Genomic DNA, 17,084 nt, shown 5'->3' with positions numbered 1-17,084 from the left:
GCTCTTGCCCTGGTGACTTGTGCTCCCTGGTGCTGTAGTGAGTGAGATTACAGGATGAAAGGCTGGTCTCTGGCCTGTCAAGTGTACGTTAAAGTTGATTACTGCCACAGGAGATCAGCGGGTCTTGGTCTAGAAGCCTCGGAGCTTATATTCAATTTGCAAAGAAAAGGATGATATTTGAAAATGTCATTTCATCTTCTAGGATTTGTCTTTGATCCCCTTCTCACTCTTTCTGATCTCAAGGGAAATAAAGTTTACAAGTAATTTTAATGACTAGATTTTGGGGTGTGTGTGTAAGTATATAAGTAAGCATGTGTGTTTTAGGATCCTTAATTTAGAGGTAGGGGTAAGAGAGTGCATTTGTTTTGCCATACTCATACAATTTCTTTTTTAAAACGAGACAGAACATGCTTTTATTGGAACTCTCCTGAGCTAGTTTTATTCTCTTTTGGTCATTTCTTTTCACAAGAGGACATAACAGGGAGAGGAGGCTCCCTTCTAAGCCTCGAAGACTCAATGTGCTTAGCTGCCCTAATTAACTGTGGATCTTATACAATGGTGTGAGATGCAGGAGGGGGTCAGTGGCTTTACTGTGGACCATTCTGGTTATCCCCGTAGTCCTCTGTTCAGTTCCCACCCTTTGAAGATCAGCTCTTGCAGACTCACCCTTACAGCAGAGCCAGCCACCTGTGCCACTCTGAGTTCTGCTCCTGTCTCCGTTTGTGCTTGTGAAGAATATGCCACCTCTGTGCCCCTACCACGGACTTCCCAGGATTCTCTCCAGGGTCCACTGATAGCCCAATCCCAGGAAAAACACTTGTTTCTAGTCCCGGTTGCAGAGTATCAGATCTGTTTGCTCTGAGCAGACATATACAGTGTGACTGTTTGAGTCTTTGTTGTCAGGAGATTTCAGAGAAATATATATGGAAATATAAGGGAATGGTGCCATTTGGGTTTTAACACATTTGAATACACTGTGCTTCCCATTTAACTTCCCAAGACCTTGAGTCAGCCCAGCTGTATTCTGTGACTGAACACTGCAGACACACCATTGTCCGTCTTATTTACCAATGGCTTTTTTTCCTGCAGCGTCCATTTGTACTATTTGTTTCCCAGTCTGGAAGAAGGAGGACTGGCAACCTACCGAACGGCCATCGTTCAGAACCAGCACCTAGCCATGCTCGCCAAGGTAGAGTAAGCGCCTGAACATGCATTTCTCTCATCCACACCTAGTTCTGCATTTGACCAAGTTACTCTTAAGGGTGGATTAAGGGTTTGCTATTTTATAGACCAGAAAGTATGTTTTGTTTGGATTCTAACGATTCATCCTTATTAGTTCTGTTACCTTTGTGAGTTTCCACCAGCAGTTAATGAATTGCACAGTGAGGTAACTTGAGAACAGATGAGGAAAAACTTGACAGATGTACATGAACAGGGTTAAACATTTGGGAGAAAGGAACAGGGGAACAAAGCAAAAGGAATGAAATATTTTGTATTTTCCCTTTGTGTAATCTTTCTGTATTACATTTGTTTTTAATTTACATTAACAAGCGGAATTATAGCTTTGAACAGAATACTCTGGACAATTTACAGCTGCAAGGGATACTTTATAGATCTTTGAGCTTCCCCCAAATCACATATCCCATTAATTAAGATTTAGAGGTTATGCTGTCCAGCTTGCCTCGTTGAGCTAGATGAGTGACTAACAAAGCCTCTTGTTGGTTCAGATTCATGCCAGGCACTATAGTCTGATATGTTTCCATGTTTGGGTAGTGTCTGATGGTAACAAATCATAGTAGATTAGAGCAAAGACATTTGTGCTGACCCTATGATGGATCTAGTCCATACCCTTTCCCTTACAAACAGGGTACCCCAATGCAAGTTGTCTTCCCCAAGCCTTTACTCTCGTGTCTGTAAAATGGAAACAGCGTTAGCACCTGTTACACAGCTTAGCTATGAGAATTAAATGAGATTATTAGCTTTAGTATTTATTTAGAAAGTATTTGGCACAATACATCACACAAAGATATTAGTAAACTTGTAGGAGCTAGTTAATTGCTTTTAAGATTTATTTGCTTATTAAAAGGCAGAGAGAGACAAGAAAATGCGGAGGGGCTGGTGCTGTGGTGTAGCAGGTAAAGCCGTCACCTGCAGTGCTGGCATTACATATGGGTGCCAGTTTGAGTCCTGACTGCTCTACTTCTGATCCAGCTCTCTGCTGTGGCCTGGGAAAGCAGTAGAAGGCCCAAGTCCTTGGGCCCCTGCACCCGCATGGGAGACCAGGAGGAAGCTCCTGGCTCCTAGCTTCGGATCGGCGCAGCTCTAGCCATTGTGGCCAACTGGGGAGTGAACCAGCGGATGGAAGACCTCTCTCTCTCTGCCTCTTCTCTCTCTGTGTAACTCTGACTTTCAAATAGATAAATCTTAAAAAAAAAAAAAAAAAAAAAAGGGAGGGTGGGCCCAGCGCCGTTGCTCACTTCGTTAATCCTCTACCTGTGGCGCTGGCATCTCATATGGGTGCCAGGTTCTAGTCCCGGTTGCTCCTCTTCTGGTCTGGCTCTCTGCTGTGGCCTGGGTGCTCGGGCCCCTGCACCCGCGTGGGAGACCAGGAGGAGGCACCTGGCTCCTGGCTCTAGATTGGAGTAGCTCTGGCCATGGCGGCCGTTTGGGGGGTGAACCAGCGGAGGGAGGACCTTTCTGTCTCTCTCACTGTCTAACTCTATCTGTCAAATAAATAAATTAAAAAAAAAAATGGAGAGAAAGTGGTCTTCCATTCACTGGTTCAGTCCTCAAATGGCTGCAACAACCAGATCTGAGTCAAGCCGAAGCCAGAAACCAGGAACTCCATCCAGGTCTCCCACATGGATGGCAAGGGCCTAAGCATTTCTGTCATTTTATGCTTTCCCAGGCACATTAACAGGGAGCTGGATTGGAAGCAGAGTAGCCAGAACTCAAACCTACACTTCAGTATGGGATGCTGATATTGCAAGCAGTGACTTAACCTGCTGCACCACAATGCTGGCACCCCCTAGTTATTTTTATTGCTGCTACTGTTCTTATGACAGATCCTTAGATTTTAGAAGATCTTTGGGTTTATTCAATAGCACAGAGAACTGGGGGCCTTAAATGCCCACACACTGGGGATTTGCTGGGAAAGCTTTTATGAGTGGTTTTTCTGTAAAATCCATCCTAGTTTTCTGACTGATTTCGTAATTCATATTGCCAAGGTGTTATTGTACTCAAAATGTGGTTAGTTTAGCTGATTTGTGTTAGTGAAAATGCATTGTTTCATATAATACTGTCATCATAGTTAGAGCAGTAGGCTTTGAACTGGCTTTAGTGGCAGTTGAGAATGTAAACAGGGATGTCTTAATGAAAACCTTTAGGCAGCAAGGTAAGCTAACCTCATTTTAGCAGCCTCACAATGAATGAAATTCCACAACTTCGTGTAAAACTGCCTTGGTGTTTGGTTGATTTAATTGTCATAGTGCTTCTTGGTGCTCACGTAAATGCCATTGGAAACACTAATAAGTAGACCATCATTCTGTCCATCATTGTTTTCTTTTTGGTTTAGGATATAATGGAATTGCATATACAAATTGTGGGAAATTATCATAGCGTGCAGACAGAGGATATTACAAAACATTGTGTGCTATATAAAGCTGTGGATAATGAATGAAAGGGGTCGCCAAGTTCTCCCTTCGGGGATTTCTATAAGGTCTTTTTCCACCAAGGCCAAGCCTCAGCGTTCCCAGAGCACTCAGCTCCAGCAGAAGGCTGTGGCAGTCCTGCCTCCTTCTGTCTGCGACAGTGGTCCTTAACTACCTGGGAGTGAGGGAGAGTAATGGGAAATGGGAAATCATTGACCCCTTGAGAATGTAATGAAAGCTCTGGGTCAGCCTTCAGATAGATGAACATGTTAACCATATACATAGTAGAATACGACTCTCTCTTTGTAAAAAGTTCCCTGGCCGGTGCCACGGCTCAATAGGCTAATCCTCCACCTAGCGGCGCCGGCACACCAGGTTCTAGTCTTGGTTGGGGCGCCGGATTCTGTCCCGGTTGCCTCTCTTCCAGGCCAGCTCTCTGCTGTGGCCAGGGAGTGCAGTGGAGGATGGCCCAAGTGCTTGGGCCCTGCACCCCATGGGAGACTGGGATAAGCACCTGGCTCCTGCCTTTGGATCAGTGTGGTGCGCCGGCCGCAGCGCACCGGCCGCGGCGGCCATTGGAGGGTGAACCAACGGCAAAAGAAGACCTTTCTGTCTCTCTCTCTCTCTCACTGTCTACTCTGCCTGTAAAACACACACACACACACACACACACACACACACAAAAATTCCCTAGAAGTCTGCATCAAAAAATAAGGATATAGAGCAAACAGGGACTATGAGAAGTTGGAAAATTCACAGCACTCCAGAATGGTTGTTTATCAGATGAAATATGTCTTGCAGTCTGCTCTCAAGCAGGGCTCCAGAGATAGCAAAACAATTGGATTTTCCCAGTGAAGTTGTGAAACAGATGAAATTTACATATTCTAGTATAAACTCTTGTACTTTGGGACCAATTTTTAAAAAGAGGTGTTTTCTGTTATTGCATTGGTGGTAGTCAAAACTCTCATTTGAGTATATTTTATGCTCAAAGATTTCTAGCAGCACAAAATACTGATAGCACAGGTCTTGTTTTTATCATCTCTTTTTCCGCTATAAATGGATATAGATATTTAACATTCATACCCAGATGCACAAAATCTGAGTGTCTTTTATTTGAAAACTGATGAGATTTATATTGTCCCACATTGTTCACTGACTTGTGACTTGTTCCGTGTTATGTGGCATGTTATTGTTTAGTATTTATTGAATTGATTTACATTGTAATGGAAGCAGATTCATTGCATGTTTATGCAGTGTTTGTCTTTCTCCTTTTAAGGAAAGCATTATGAGTTCAACCTCAGAGTTTTATAAAAACATTCATATTGTGTCTAGTTCTAAAGGGACTTGGACTGTATAATACAGTAGGATAAAAAATAAGCAGCTACAGAAATCAAAGTAAAGGGAAAAATATGGAAGAGACAGTGAAGTGAAGCCAGAGGTGAAGTTAGTGTAAACTGATGTATTCATCAGTCTTAGACCTAGAAGTGGGCCTTAGATTAGGCTCTAAACTTTGCTGAGGCCAAATAAAGAAACACAAATTCACTACAAACTATTTCTAGAACCCTTGCGATAAATCCAGTTCAAGCTCACAGGGTCTACTGAGCCTGCAGAGATGAGGTGGAAGCCTCATAAAGAGAACACAGTAAAAAGGTATAGGATCCTCCAAATCCTGCCAAATTAGAAAATAAAGATTTAGAGGTAGATTGGGTTGTCCTTTACTTTATCCCATGAAAATCTATTTTGCATGGTGCAGACATCATCACTACCTTGTAATTGTGGAATCAAAAAGATAAAACACTTTCTGAACTTGGGGCCAGGTTTCAGTCTTCTTAGACATTGAGGGAACCCAGAGGTTCATAGTCTGATAGGAGAGTCTCTGCTAGCAGAGGCTAGAGCTTGGTCTGATTTTGGAATTGGAGAGCTCAGATCTGATCAGTTCTGAATCCTGCTTGAACTATTGGAGTTTGGGAAAGAAGCAAGTTAGAGCTGAATCATGTATACAGGACTTCTAATGAATGGTAGACTTAGCTCTCTTAATATACTAACCCGTGGCCAATGGACCTGTTACCCCCAGGAGATGCTAAGTTATCATAAATTAGATTTTATCAGACTCTTAACTTCCTGTCACTTTGAATTTTGTAGAAACTTGAACTGGATCGATTTATGCTGTATGCTCATGGCCCTGACCTATGTAGGGAATCGGACCTTCGACATGCAATGGCTAATTGTTTTGAAGCATTAATAGGTAATTTCTGTATTTATAATCCACTTTCTTGCATATTTAAACTGCGTGGAGAGCACATTAAAGTCAGTATGGGAACTTGGACAGAATTACTTGTTCCCTAAGTGTGGGAAGTCCTGAGTACAGATCCACTACCTCCTATTTTAGTCATTTCAGCTGCTCCATCACACTTTGTCTTTTTTGTGTTTGTGGTGCCAAATTGACATACAATGTCATGTACATGCTTAGTATTTATTGAATTGAAATGAATTAAAGTGGAGATGGGTTACTTTCTAGATTTGATTCAAGATTCACATACATAACTAAATGGAAACAAGTTGCTGGAGAGGCCCTAATGTTTTCTTTGACCACGTTTTAAAGCATTCTCAAGATTTTCTGATTCAAGCATCTTGAAAAGACCAAATTTTAAAAATCCTAGGGCTTGAGTCCATATAACTGTTATTTACACATCTGAAGCAAGACTGATGTAGATGCCTTTGCCTCTCACCCAGGCACTTTCTACTTTTTATCTGTAACCAGAATACAGTTAGCTGTTGGTATAGAGGAGTTCTGAAGAGTTAATTAGCAGTGATCACAAATATGCTTTACAATGAAATGTTACGGTAGATTGACAGTTTCTTGAATTTTAGGTAAATAATTAAGTACATTTTAGTTTTCAAAGGCTTTTCTACTTCTGTATCATTTTTGCCTTCTTCCTTTGAAAATGAATGTAGAAACTTCCCAATTATAATTTCATGCTGATGATAGTAGCAAGAAAATGTTTAAAATAATTCAGTCTTTTCATCACTGTCTATTTTTTATAAATATGTGTATTTTCAGAAGGTTGGTCTCATGGAATTACAGTGCTTTGTACACATAATATTTTTGACAGTAACTGTTACCTTTGGCTCGTAAGTCAGGCAGACATAATTCAGTTCCCTCTTCCATCATTTGTCAGAGCTGCTTCTGTGGCAAGTTATCTGATCTCTGATCCACAGTTTCCCCATCTGTGAGAAGCAGACAGTGTCACTTACCTCCCAGAGTTCTTGGAAGGGTCTTAGTATCCAGTCCTGGCTGCACCCACCCAGAGCAAAGGCTCACTGCCTTCTGGTCATCTAATATGATCCTCAGTCCTGTCAGTCTTCTCTAGCACCCTCCTACTGAGGCACCCTATGCAAATAAAGACTGTAAACCTGCTTTTCACAGTTCAGGGAGCATGGGTGGGTCCCCAAACCACAGAGCTGCCATTATTATTCTCATTATTATTACTTGAACTGTTGAAAATAACAAACATACAGATTGAGCATCCCTAACCTGAAAAATCCAAAATCTGAAATGCCCTCAAATCCAAAACCTTTTGAGCTTCGACTTAATTCCAAACCTGACTTAACGTGACAGGTCACAATCAAAATGTAGGCACGCTAAAAACATCATCTAAAGCTACATTTAGAATGTTTATTTAAAGTGTATATGAAATCTAAGTGACTTTTTATTTAGATTTGGTTCCCATCCCTAAGATATCTCATTTGTATATGGAAATACTCCTAAATCTGAAAAAAAAAATCTGAAATGTTTCCATTCCCAGGCATTTTGGATAAAGGCTATTGAACCTATGTTTACTTATCAAAAACACTGGTAGTTGAATGTCAATAAATATTACATGGAAATATACCCTTTCTGAAGTCAGGTATAAAAGTTTAATTTAAAAAAATATGAATACCCTATTCCAGAGTTATTTGATACCCAGTTAAAATGTTATTGTGGTACTTCCTGGTTATGATTAAAGTTCAGTGTGGGCACAGGGCTTAATTGTTTCAAATTAAAGGTAAAGGTTACCCTGCTTTTTTTTTTAAAGATTTATTTATTTACTTGAAAGTCAGAGTTAGAGAGAGGAAGAGGGAGATACACACACACACAGAGAGAGAGAGAGAAAGAGAGAAAGAAATCTTCCACCCACTGGTTCACTTCTCAGGTGGCTGCAACCGCTAGCACTGGGCGAGGCCAAAGCCAGGAGCTTCATCCAGATCTCCCACAAGGGTACAGGGGCCCAAACGCTTGGGCCGTCTTCTACTGCTTTCCCAGGCCATTAGCATGGGGCTGGATTAGAAGTGGAGCAGCTGGGATACGAACTGGTGCTCATATGAGATGCTGGTGCCATAGGCAATGGTTTTACCTGTCATGCCACAATACCCGTCCAACTCTGATGTTTATCTGCAGAAACTTTCATTGATCTAGACTTAGATTTTGTCTGTTGGGCTTTTTTCTTAGATGCTTGTATATATTTGATCTGAAACATAAACTATAAATTCAGAAAATGAAACAACATTTTCTTTAATAAAGTCAAGTATTTGTGCATCGTTACCTTAGTAAGGTTTATACTCACAGCTTTAATGATAGTTCATATTTGGCCTCTTTTTCATATATTAGGTTTCAATTTTAGAAAATTGAATTTTGTATTTCAGCCTAATTTGTAATTCAGAGCATAGCTTGAAAGTGGGATAATGTTACCTTTAAAACAATTGCTTCTGAACTTGTCGATTTTTTTTTTTTTGTGAATGCTTTTTGGCTTGCCTTTTTGCTTTTTATAGAGATCTGTAATTTTCTTTGAATATTAATGCAGGTTTCCTTTTGACATTCTCTTCCTTTTATCTAGGAGCTGTTTACTTGGAGGGAAGCCTGGAGGAAGCCAAGCAGTTATTTGGCCGCTTACTCTTTAATGATCCGGTATTTATCTTGAATCATTTGATTTTCCTCAGTTATATATCATTATGGAAGATTTTATTTCAGTTGGTCTTTGTATTTTGAAGAGACTATAGGCAAAACAAAATAGCCATATCTACCATAAGTGGTAGATTTCAAGTATATCCAAAATAGCCTATTCAGTCCTCGCAGATGGGAAAGTTCTCTGGGCATGTGCACAGTTTTTCATTCACCCAAACTCTGTTTCCATATGGTCACTTGTAAATTAAATATGATTATAAATATAATAGAACTTTGCTTCATTTTAAAGTAGTATCTTGACATTAATTATGATTTCATGTTTTATAATCATTGGGTACCTACCCCATGCAGGCTTGGTTGGAAGCGATAGCTTTTTGGCTTTTTTGTTTATGACTTGTTTTTATGGAAATTATGTGGACTAGATAAATGTGCATTTATTTTGGAAAGTCAGTGCATAGAGAGTTTCTGATAGGCCCATGAATAAAGATTATGAAAGTACATTTTTTAGAGCAAATTATGGTTTAAGAAAACACAATAACTTCTAAAATAGTTTCTGCTGTTACTAAAGTATTAAGCTATTAATAGTGCCAGAGATACCTTTGTAATTCTGCATATAATAGAGCATACTGGATGCCTTTTGTATCAAAACAAGTCAATTTAACATTTAAAGGGAGAGGCAACTCTGTATTCCAAATTGAAATGTCATCGTAATGGAATGAAATAGCCCTCATGGAGCAATAAAAACCTAGGAAGCCAGTGTTTTAAGCCTTTGTGAAACCTTCAGCTTAAGTGACAGTCAGATGCTATTACTGTATTACTTTGGGTAGTTTTAAAAAAGGAATCAATGGTTTTTAAAAATATGACCTAGATGATGTTTATATCTAAGAATTTGATTTTTTTATTTGTTTTTCTAGAGATAGGTGATGATTTGGGTATATGTGAATTTCTTCTGATAGGAAAAGAATATACAGATGTTTCATATATGCCGTTTTCATCCTATACACATGTGTCTTGATTTGTATCTGTAGCAGGTGGCATATATTTTAAGACTGTGTTGAATATTAAAATATTTCTGTTTTGGCCTTTTGCCTCTTGTGGACAATTCAGCAGCCTCTTTACTCTATGTACCTCTGCAGCCTTCCCTTCACATCTCCACGTGCTGCTGAATTCCTTGCCCTACGTGTTCATTCCCTGCCCTTCCTCCCACCTTGCCTGCAGCCCCACGTGTTGTGTTTCTGTTGGCCTAAATGACGTGTGATTTTACACGTTGTATTCTTCATTGCCTCAGTCTGTGTTTAGATTCCTTTCTCCCTCTAAACTGCTTCTGTCCCACTTGTCTGCTTAGCAGGCTTATCTTATGTTTCCAGTACCTAGTGCAGTGCTGGTATGTGCAGTGTTCAATAAATGTTTGTTAGAAGAATGAAATGAGTAAATGACTAAGTGAAAAAGCAGAGTCTGAACATTATCTAACAAATGGGACAGCTGAGATTCAGAATTCATTTGAGTGTGACTTTCATGAAACAGAGCAAGGCTTAGTAATGATGGTCTTTCTACTTCAGTATCTTCAAGAGCACAAAGTTGGACATTCTAGCTCATTAGACATCTCCATATTGGTTTCCATCTGTGTAGCCTTATCTGTTAGCTATAGCATGGAGAGATGTCAGTGAACCATGGTATTTTTCTTTTCTTTCTTTCCTTTTTTTTTTTTCTTTGAATGATGGTATCATCACAGCCTAATCAGCCAGAGACAGACTTGTAGGCAGACAAGAGTTCGATTAGTGGTTCCAGTGGAGCGAGGAAGGGGTGCTGAATGGCTTCAAGGACCGTTTCCTTTTCTTTGTTGGTTGCCTTGTCTGAGGCTAGATGAGGAGAAGGGATTATTTGCAATGGAGTGCTGTCACGAGGTGAGGCAGGTTAGCAATTCAGTGGTCAGGAGCCGAGCTTCTTCTGGGTCACCCACACAGGTGCAGGGGCCCACGGACTTGGGCCATCTTCTACTGCTTTCCCAGGCCCTCGCAGAGATCTGGATCAGAAGTGGGGCAGCCAGGACTCGAACTGTCATCCATATGGGATGCCGGCACTGCAGGCGGCGGCTTTACCTGCTATGCCACCGTGCTGACCCCTAGGCCAGATATTTTAGCCTTGTCTGACCTGGTCCTGGAGTTGTCTGGCCTTGTCCAAGAAAGTATGAACATGATTTTGTCCCCATCTGGTTTGTTCCTAGTCGGGGGCATTTTCTTGGGCAGCAGGTTAGCAATCCCTTTGTGAGAGCCCTAGTCAGCCATCTCACTGCTTTCGTTTTCTGCCCTCTGCTTCTGTTCCCTGAACTGTTGGACTGACTGCCCATCCACCATTCATACTTAATTCAGTGTTGTCTTTTTTTTTTTTTTTTTGACAGGTACAGTTATAGACAGTGAGAGAGAGAGAGAGACAGACAGACAGACAGAAAGGTCTTCCTTCCGTTTGTTCACCCCCCAAATGGCTGCTATGACCGGCGCTGCACTGATCCAAAGCCAGGAGCCAGGTGCTTCTTCCTGGTCTCCCATGCAGGAGCAGAGGCCCAAATACTTGGGCCATCCTCCACTGCCCTCCTGGGCCACAGCTGAGAGCTGGACTGGAAGAGGAGCAGCCGGGACTAGAACCCGGTGCCCATATGAGATGCTGGCGCCGCAGGCAGAGGATTAACCAAGTAAGCCATGGAGCTGGCCCCTCAGTGTTGTCATTTTTTCAAATGCAGTTTCTGTGGTGGCCTTTCTTGCTTAAAATCCCTGGTTACTGCCTACCAAACTCCATACCACACAACCCAGCACGGAATCATTTTCCTAGCCTGACTCCCATCTGTGGTTTCAGTGTCCTTTTTTTTCATTTCCTCTTAGTGTCATTGGCCAAGGATGACTTTTTTTGTGCCTGTGTTCTTCAGGATGTACAGGTCTTGGTTCCCCGTTTGGTCCTTGCCCTCTGCTGACTTGCACAGTTCTTTGTATTCTTCAGGACTCATCAGAAGAGTTGCCTTCTCTTTGAAGCTGTGTCTGACACTCTCAGGCACAGTGTCCCAGTGCTCATATGTGATTTCACCTTTGACATCTGCCACCACCCATCTTGGTGTAGCATTGTAGCACCTCACAGTCAGATTATTTCAACTGGATCCATTTCCTTTAATCTGAGATTAAATCTGAAATTGAGTCTGAGAAAATGGCAGCTCTGGCATAGTTTTGAGTGATTTTTCACTATTATGGGACTTACCACAATTTATTAGATTACACTTATTTACTTTTATTTTTCTCTGTAAGGCTCCTTTGAGGACAGGGAAGGTGTCTCATTCATTTTGATAATCTTATACATAAGAGGTTTCAATGAAAATATGCTGCATAAACAAATGACCCAGTTAGTCAGCTGTGAACGTTTTCCAGAGATGCGAACTGAAGGTAGCCACTAGGATTCCAGTCTGGAGCTTTTCTAGTTTGTTCTCTCTGACGCCAAGGGGCAGTGTGCAGGGTAGCTGAAAGGAAGTGGACACAATGGACATAGTCTCGTCATGAGATGTGTGCTGTTGCATCTGAATGGCTGGCTGTGACTATCAAAGGAGAAATGGTTTTGTTGAGTGGAAAACACACAGGAAAAGGGAGAAAGATGACTGAAGATGTTCTGACCCCTGAATATTCTGGAGGTGGGGATGGATTGGTTGCAGGATATAGCTGTTTGTCGGTGTTGGTATCCTCAATGATGAGCAGTATTTTCGGTGAGTCTGCACTGAGTTTAATGCTCTATTGCATTGCTCATTGAAACATCAGAGGACACTTTGAAGTTGGTGCTCGACTTCTTCGGCTTATCCTTGAGGAAATGGAGGCTTAGTAAGTGGATTGCCAGTGTGGAATCAGAATGAACCCGAGGCAGCCTGACTCCAAGCCTGCCACCTTCCCTGACACCATTGTCCCTAGTCTTCAGTGAAAGGTGGAAAGCTATTATTTGGTCATGTTGTGTATGAGGTGAAGATGGCCGTAAAGTATTTTTATGGACGTGGGGCTTGGATAAGCAGTCAGCAGTGTTGCAGAAATGAACGAGTCATCCAAACCGAGGTGGTGGAGTTCTCCAGAGGGGCTTGGTAATGTGCTGGCCAGGCAGGGGGCTGCAGTTTGGTAAATGCTCGCGTAGCGGAGGAGAAGGGAAGGAAGCAAGGCAAGGACACAAAAGAGTTGTAAGCAGGGAGTGACATTCAGCATAATTCACAGGGAATGCCGGGAAAGCTTACTGAGTTGGTTAAGGGAGGTCCTTTAAAATGCCTGCAAAGACCAGTCTTATATTTCAGCACTTTGTTTTTTTTTAATTTTTTTTTAATTTTTTTATTTTTTGACAGGCAGAGTAGACAGTGAGAGAGAGAGACAGAGAGAAAGGTCTTCCTTTGCTGTTGGTTCACCCTCCAATGGCCGCCGCGGTTGGTGCGCTGCAGCTGGCGCACCGCGCTGATCCGATGGCAAGAGCCAGGTACTTATCCTGGTCTCCCATGGAGTGCAGGGCCCAAGCACTTGGGTCATCCTCCACTGCACTCCCTGGCCACAGCAGAGAGCTGGCCTGGAAGAGGGGCAACCGGGACAGAATCCGGTGCCCTGACCGGGACTAGAACCTGGTGTGCCGGCGCTGCAAGGTGGAGGATTAGCCTAGTGAGCCACGGCGCCGGCCAGCACTTTGTTTTTAATATTGGCTAAGTACCCCCAAAAGTATTTTATCAGGATGCAAGTTGTACAAAAACACCAAGTTTTTTTATTTCATTTTTATCACCCTATGTGTTACAAGTGATACTAAATTTCCCTCTACTCTCTTCCCCTCTCTGCCAAAAAAGCTTTTTAATGAATATTTCCCCCTCTCTTTTTTAATGTCATTTATTTAAAAAACTTAACATCAAGACCCGAAAGTAGATTAAGTCAAAGGCTCCCTAGAGTCTGAAACTGGAAGGAAGACACTTTAATCCTGAGGAAATTCTAATTATAACTGCTTTGAGATTTAACTCAATGGATACAATAATGTGCTAGGGTTTTCCATAAAATTCATTCATTACCATATTTCAAGTAAACACTTGTAGGTGCACGCAAAGTGCGGTCTCATCAGTGCAGGACTTCGTGAACTCTGGGGTATTTTCCACTCCACCTTACGAAGCGCCTATGCTAATGAATTAGTACCTAAAATAAAAGACATTTGAGATGAGCTTTAATTACAGAAGACACAGCTGATGCACTTTGCTGAGGAATGGCAGGCTCAAAAATATGATTAAAACAGCAGCTTAATCCAGTGTATTAGGTTAAGCAAATGTGTAACTTAGTTTTTAAAGGTGTCTTTGACTTCTGCTGGGGGGAAGAGGGTTGCTCTCTTCCTCCCCAGCTTAATAGGCTAATTAGACTCAGTACAGGCAGTTTGAGTGGTGAATACACTTTAAAAAAAATTAGTTTGCTACCACTATTGAATTTGCAATAAGTGGAGTCAGCATCTGAAATAGTTCAGTATTTCAAATAATGACATTTTATTTAGTACTCCAGAGTGTGTTAAATGGCTCCCCTGAGCATTAAAGGCACCACTCCATTTTCCAGGACCTTCGCGAAGTCTGGCTCAATTATCCTCTCCACCCACTCCAAGTAAGTATGACCTTTCTGTCTGCAGTGTGCTTTACGGCTCCAGCTATTCGTTCTCCTTTCCTGGGCCTTTTGTCCTCTGCCTGCTTTTATCCTTTGGTTCCCTTCCGTGACATTATAAAGCTTAGGTGTCAGAGGTAGAACACTTGGGAACATATAATACAAGGTTCCCACATATGGCAGGTGTGTGCCTGGAATGGTGGTGGTGGGGGGCACTAATAGGAGAGTAGCTCTGTAGTCAGCAGCCCCTGCCCCACCCACCAAAAGGTGACATCTGTGTGTCATCATGCCTGATGTAATAGAGAAGCAAGTCTGGCCATACTGAAAAAAAAAAAAAAAAAAAAAAAGGCAGGACAAACACTAAATTAACATTGCTGAATTAGAAGCTAAATTGGATCTTAGAAATTGAGGACTTGGAATCAGATTACATACACCTTGTTATAAATTAAAACTTTACTGCAGTGTGATGGCTTTTTACTCAAAATTTTGGAGTTTAAAAGATCTACACATGTGGTAACATCCTTTCCCCCAATTTCTTTTCTTTTAAATTTCTACTTCTATGCTTTGTTTCTGTTTTACTTTAAAATAAATACGTATGTATACTTATATGTACATGGTTTCATTTGTGTATATAAGACAAGGCCAGTCTCTAATGATTGAATCTCATGAGAGGTTTTAACATTGTTAAGCGTATTCAGAGTATTTTAAAATAGTGTATTAATGATAGGAAGTTGCCCGAAGTTACTGGAAATGTTCATTTTAGTTATACTTTTCGAGTTTGCTCCCTGCCAGTTGTTAAAGGATTCTTGTTATGGGCAGTACCACCTGTCTAGTGGTATAATAATCTCCAAAGTCAGCTGAATTCAGTTTTAATGATGCTCATCTGCCAAAATAGTTTGGTCCCTCGAAGACACACAGTAGTCAAGAATCTGTAAGGCAGGGGTTCTCAAAAGGCAGTCCCCAGACCAGCAGCATCTGCATTCCCCGGGAACTTGTCGGGCTGGCAGATTCTCCATCCTCACTGCAGACATAGGTAATCAGTAACTCTGGAGGTGAGGCCCAGCCATCTGCGTTTAACAAGCCCTGCAAGTGTTCTCCCAACTCCCACGCCCGAGGACTGCTGCTTTGCTGGATGTGTGTACGCTCTACCAGCTGTTCTTCGGCTTAGCTCTTCCTGGGAGAGTTGGTATAATAGTTGGGATTTTGAACTGTCTATGTATAGTACTTGGCCTTGAAATGTGAGAGAAGACTGGAAAATATTATATGAGCCTTCTTTAAATATTAGGTTTGTTTGCCATTCTAAGAGATGAGGAAGAAAGTGCCATGTTTTACTGGCATTACAGAAATTTCAACCCTTGGGAGAAGGAATTTTAGAAAACATTGTCCTAGCATTGATAATTAGTCTCATAGCCAAAAATTACATGTGATTTTTATTTGCTCCTGTTTTCCTGTAGCTACAAGAGCCAAATACTGACCGACAACTCATTGAAACGTCTCCAGTTCTGCAGAAACTCACTGAGTTTGAAGAAGCAATTGGAGTGATTTTTACTCATGTCCGACTGCTGGCAAGGGCGTTCACACTGAGAACTGTGGGATTTAACCATCTGACCCTGTGAGTCAGAAGTACTTGTGTAGCCCCAACGTGACCATTTAGAAGAGGCAGTCCTAGACCTTCCTGTATGCCCTTCAAAGGAATTGAGATTCCAGACGTATTTCTGGGAGAGTCACATTGTGAGACAGATGAACCACCAGCCACTGGCGTGAGCCAGGGGATGTGCTCCAACCCAGTGTTTTTGATCTCATTGCTATGCATCTTGTTTCTTCGTGAAGTTTTGAGAAATGTAGGAAGGAAAACTTTTTCCCATAGAGGCCCAGATATTAAATATTTTAGACTTTGCAGGCCTGTGGTCTGTGTGTGATTCGACTCTGCCACATAGCATGAAAGCAGCCATACATGAAACCAAGGAACATAGCTATGTTTCAATAAAACTTTGCTCATGGAGCAGACCGTGGACTGGATTTGACCCTGTCGCCTGCTCTGAGGGAATGACTTGATGAGGAGCCAGTGAAATTGTTAAGAAAATAAGCAACATTTTATATCTTTGGGGTTGTTATTTATTCAGTTTTTGGCTCTCCTCCCTCAAATATTCTCAACTGTCTTTAAAGATTAAAGGTTCTTACCAGATTCTTTTTTTAGTGTCCTTAAAATGAAATTACAAATTTGAGTAATATGATATATATTTCAATAGCTTGAGCAAAGAAAATTCTTGGGTCTTTTAACTTTGTTTTGTTACAAGATTATTGTCTGTATTATGCTTTCTTTTTTTAAGGTTCATTTATTTGAAAGTCAGGAGTGGGCTGGCGCCGTGGCTCACTAGGCTAATCCTCCGCCTTGCGGCGCCGGCACATCAGGTTCTAGTCCTGGTTGGGGCGCCGGATTCTGTCCCGGTTGCCCCTCTTCCAGGCCAGCTCTCTGCTGTGGCCAGGGAGTGCAGTGGAGGATGGCCCAAGTGCTTGGGCCCTGCACTCCATGGGAGACCAGGAGAAGTACCTGGCTCCTGCCATCGGATCAGCGCGGTGCGCCGGCCACGCTGGCCATTGGAGGGTGAATCAGCGGCAAAGGAAGACCTTTCTCTCTGTCTCTCTCTCTCTCTCTCACTGTCCACTCTGCCTGTCAAAAAAAAAAAAAAAAAAAAAAAAAAAAAAAAAAAAAAGAGAGAGAGAGAGAGAGAAAGGAGTGGCAGAGAGAGAGGGAGACACAGAAGGAGCTTTTCCTTCTGCTGGTTCACTCCCCAAATGACCTCAAAAGCCAGTTAGGACAGGCTGAAGCTAGCAGCCTGGAGCTCCATCCAGGTCTTCCATGTGGGTTGC

The 17,084-nt window shown here is 41.9% G+C and overlaps 1 protein-coding gene across 4 annotated transcripts in view; it reads left to right on the top strand.

The window, feature by feature from the left end:
* DROSHA (drosha ribonuclease III) overlaps positions 1-17,084 on the top strand; it is a 135,207-nt gene that overhangs the window by 95,345 nt on the left and 22,778 nt on the right. For all 4 annotated transcript variants that reach the window (XM_008262091.4, XM_008262093.4, XM_008262092.4 and 1 more), the window contains 5 exons: positions 1,090-1,189; positions 5,793-5,895; positions 8,525-8,595; positions 14,172-14,216; positions 15,668-15,825. In XM_008262091.4, coding sequence (XP_008260313.2) covers positions 1,090-1,189; positions 5,793-5,895; positions 8,525-8,595; positions 14,172-14,216; positions 15,668-15,825 — 477 coding nt within the window. The remainder of the gene's footprint in view (positions 1-1,089; positions 1,190-5,792; positions 5,896-8,524; positions 8,596-14,171; positions 14,217-15,667; positions 15,826-17,084) is intronic.

This window comes from Oryctolagus cuniculus, chromosome 14 (assembly GCF_964237555.1).
Source record: "Oryctolagus cuniculus chromosome 14, mOryCun1.1, whole genome shotgun sequence".
Lineage (NCBI taxonomy): Eukaryota > Metazoa > Chordata > Mammalia > Lagomorpha > Leporidae > Oryctolagus > Oryctolagus cuniculus.
The sequence above is the reverse complement of the archived record's forward strand: the minus strand, read 5'-3'. Positions and strand labels throughout refer to the sequence as shown.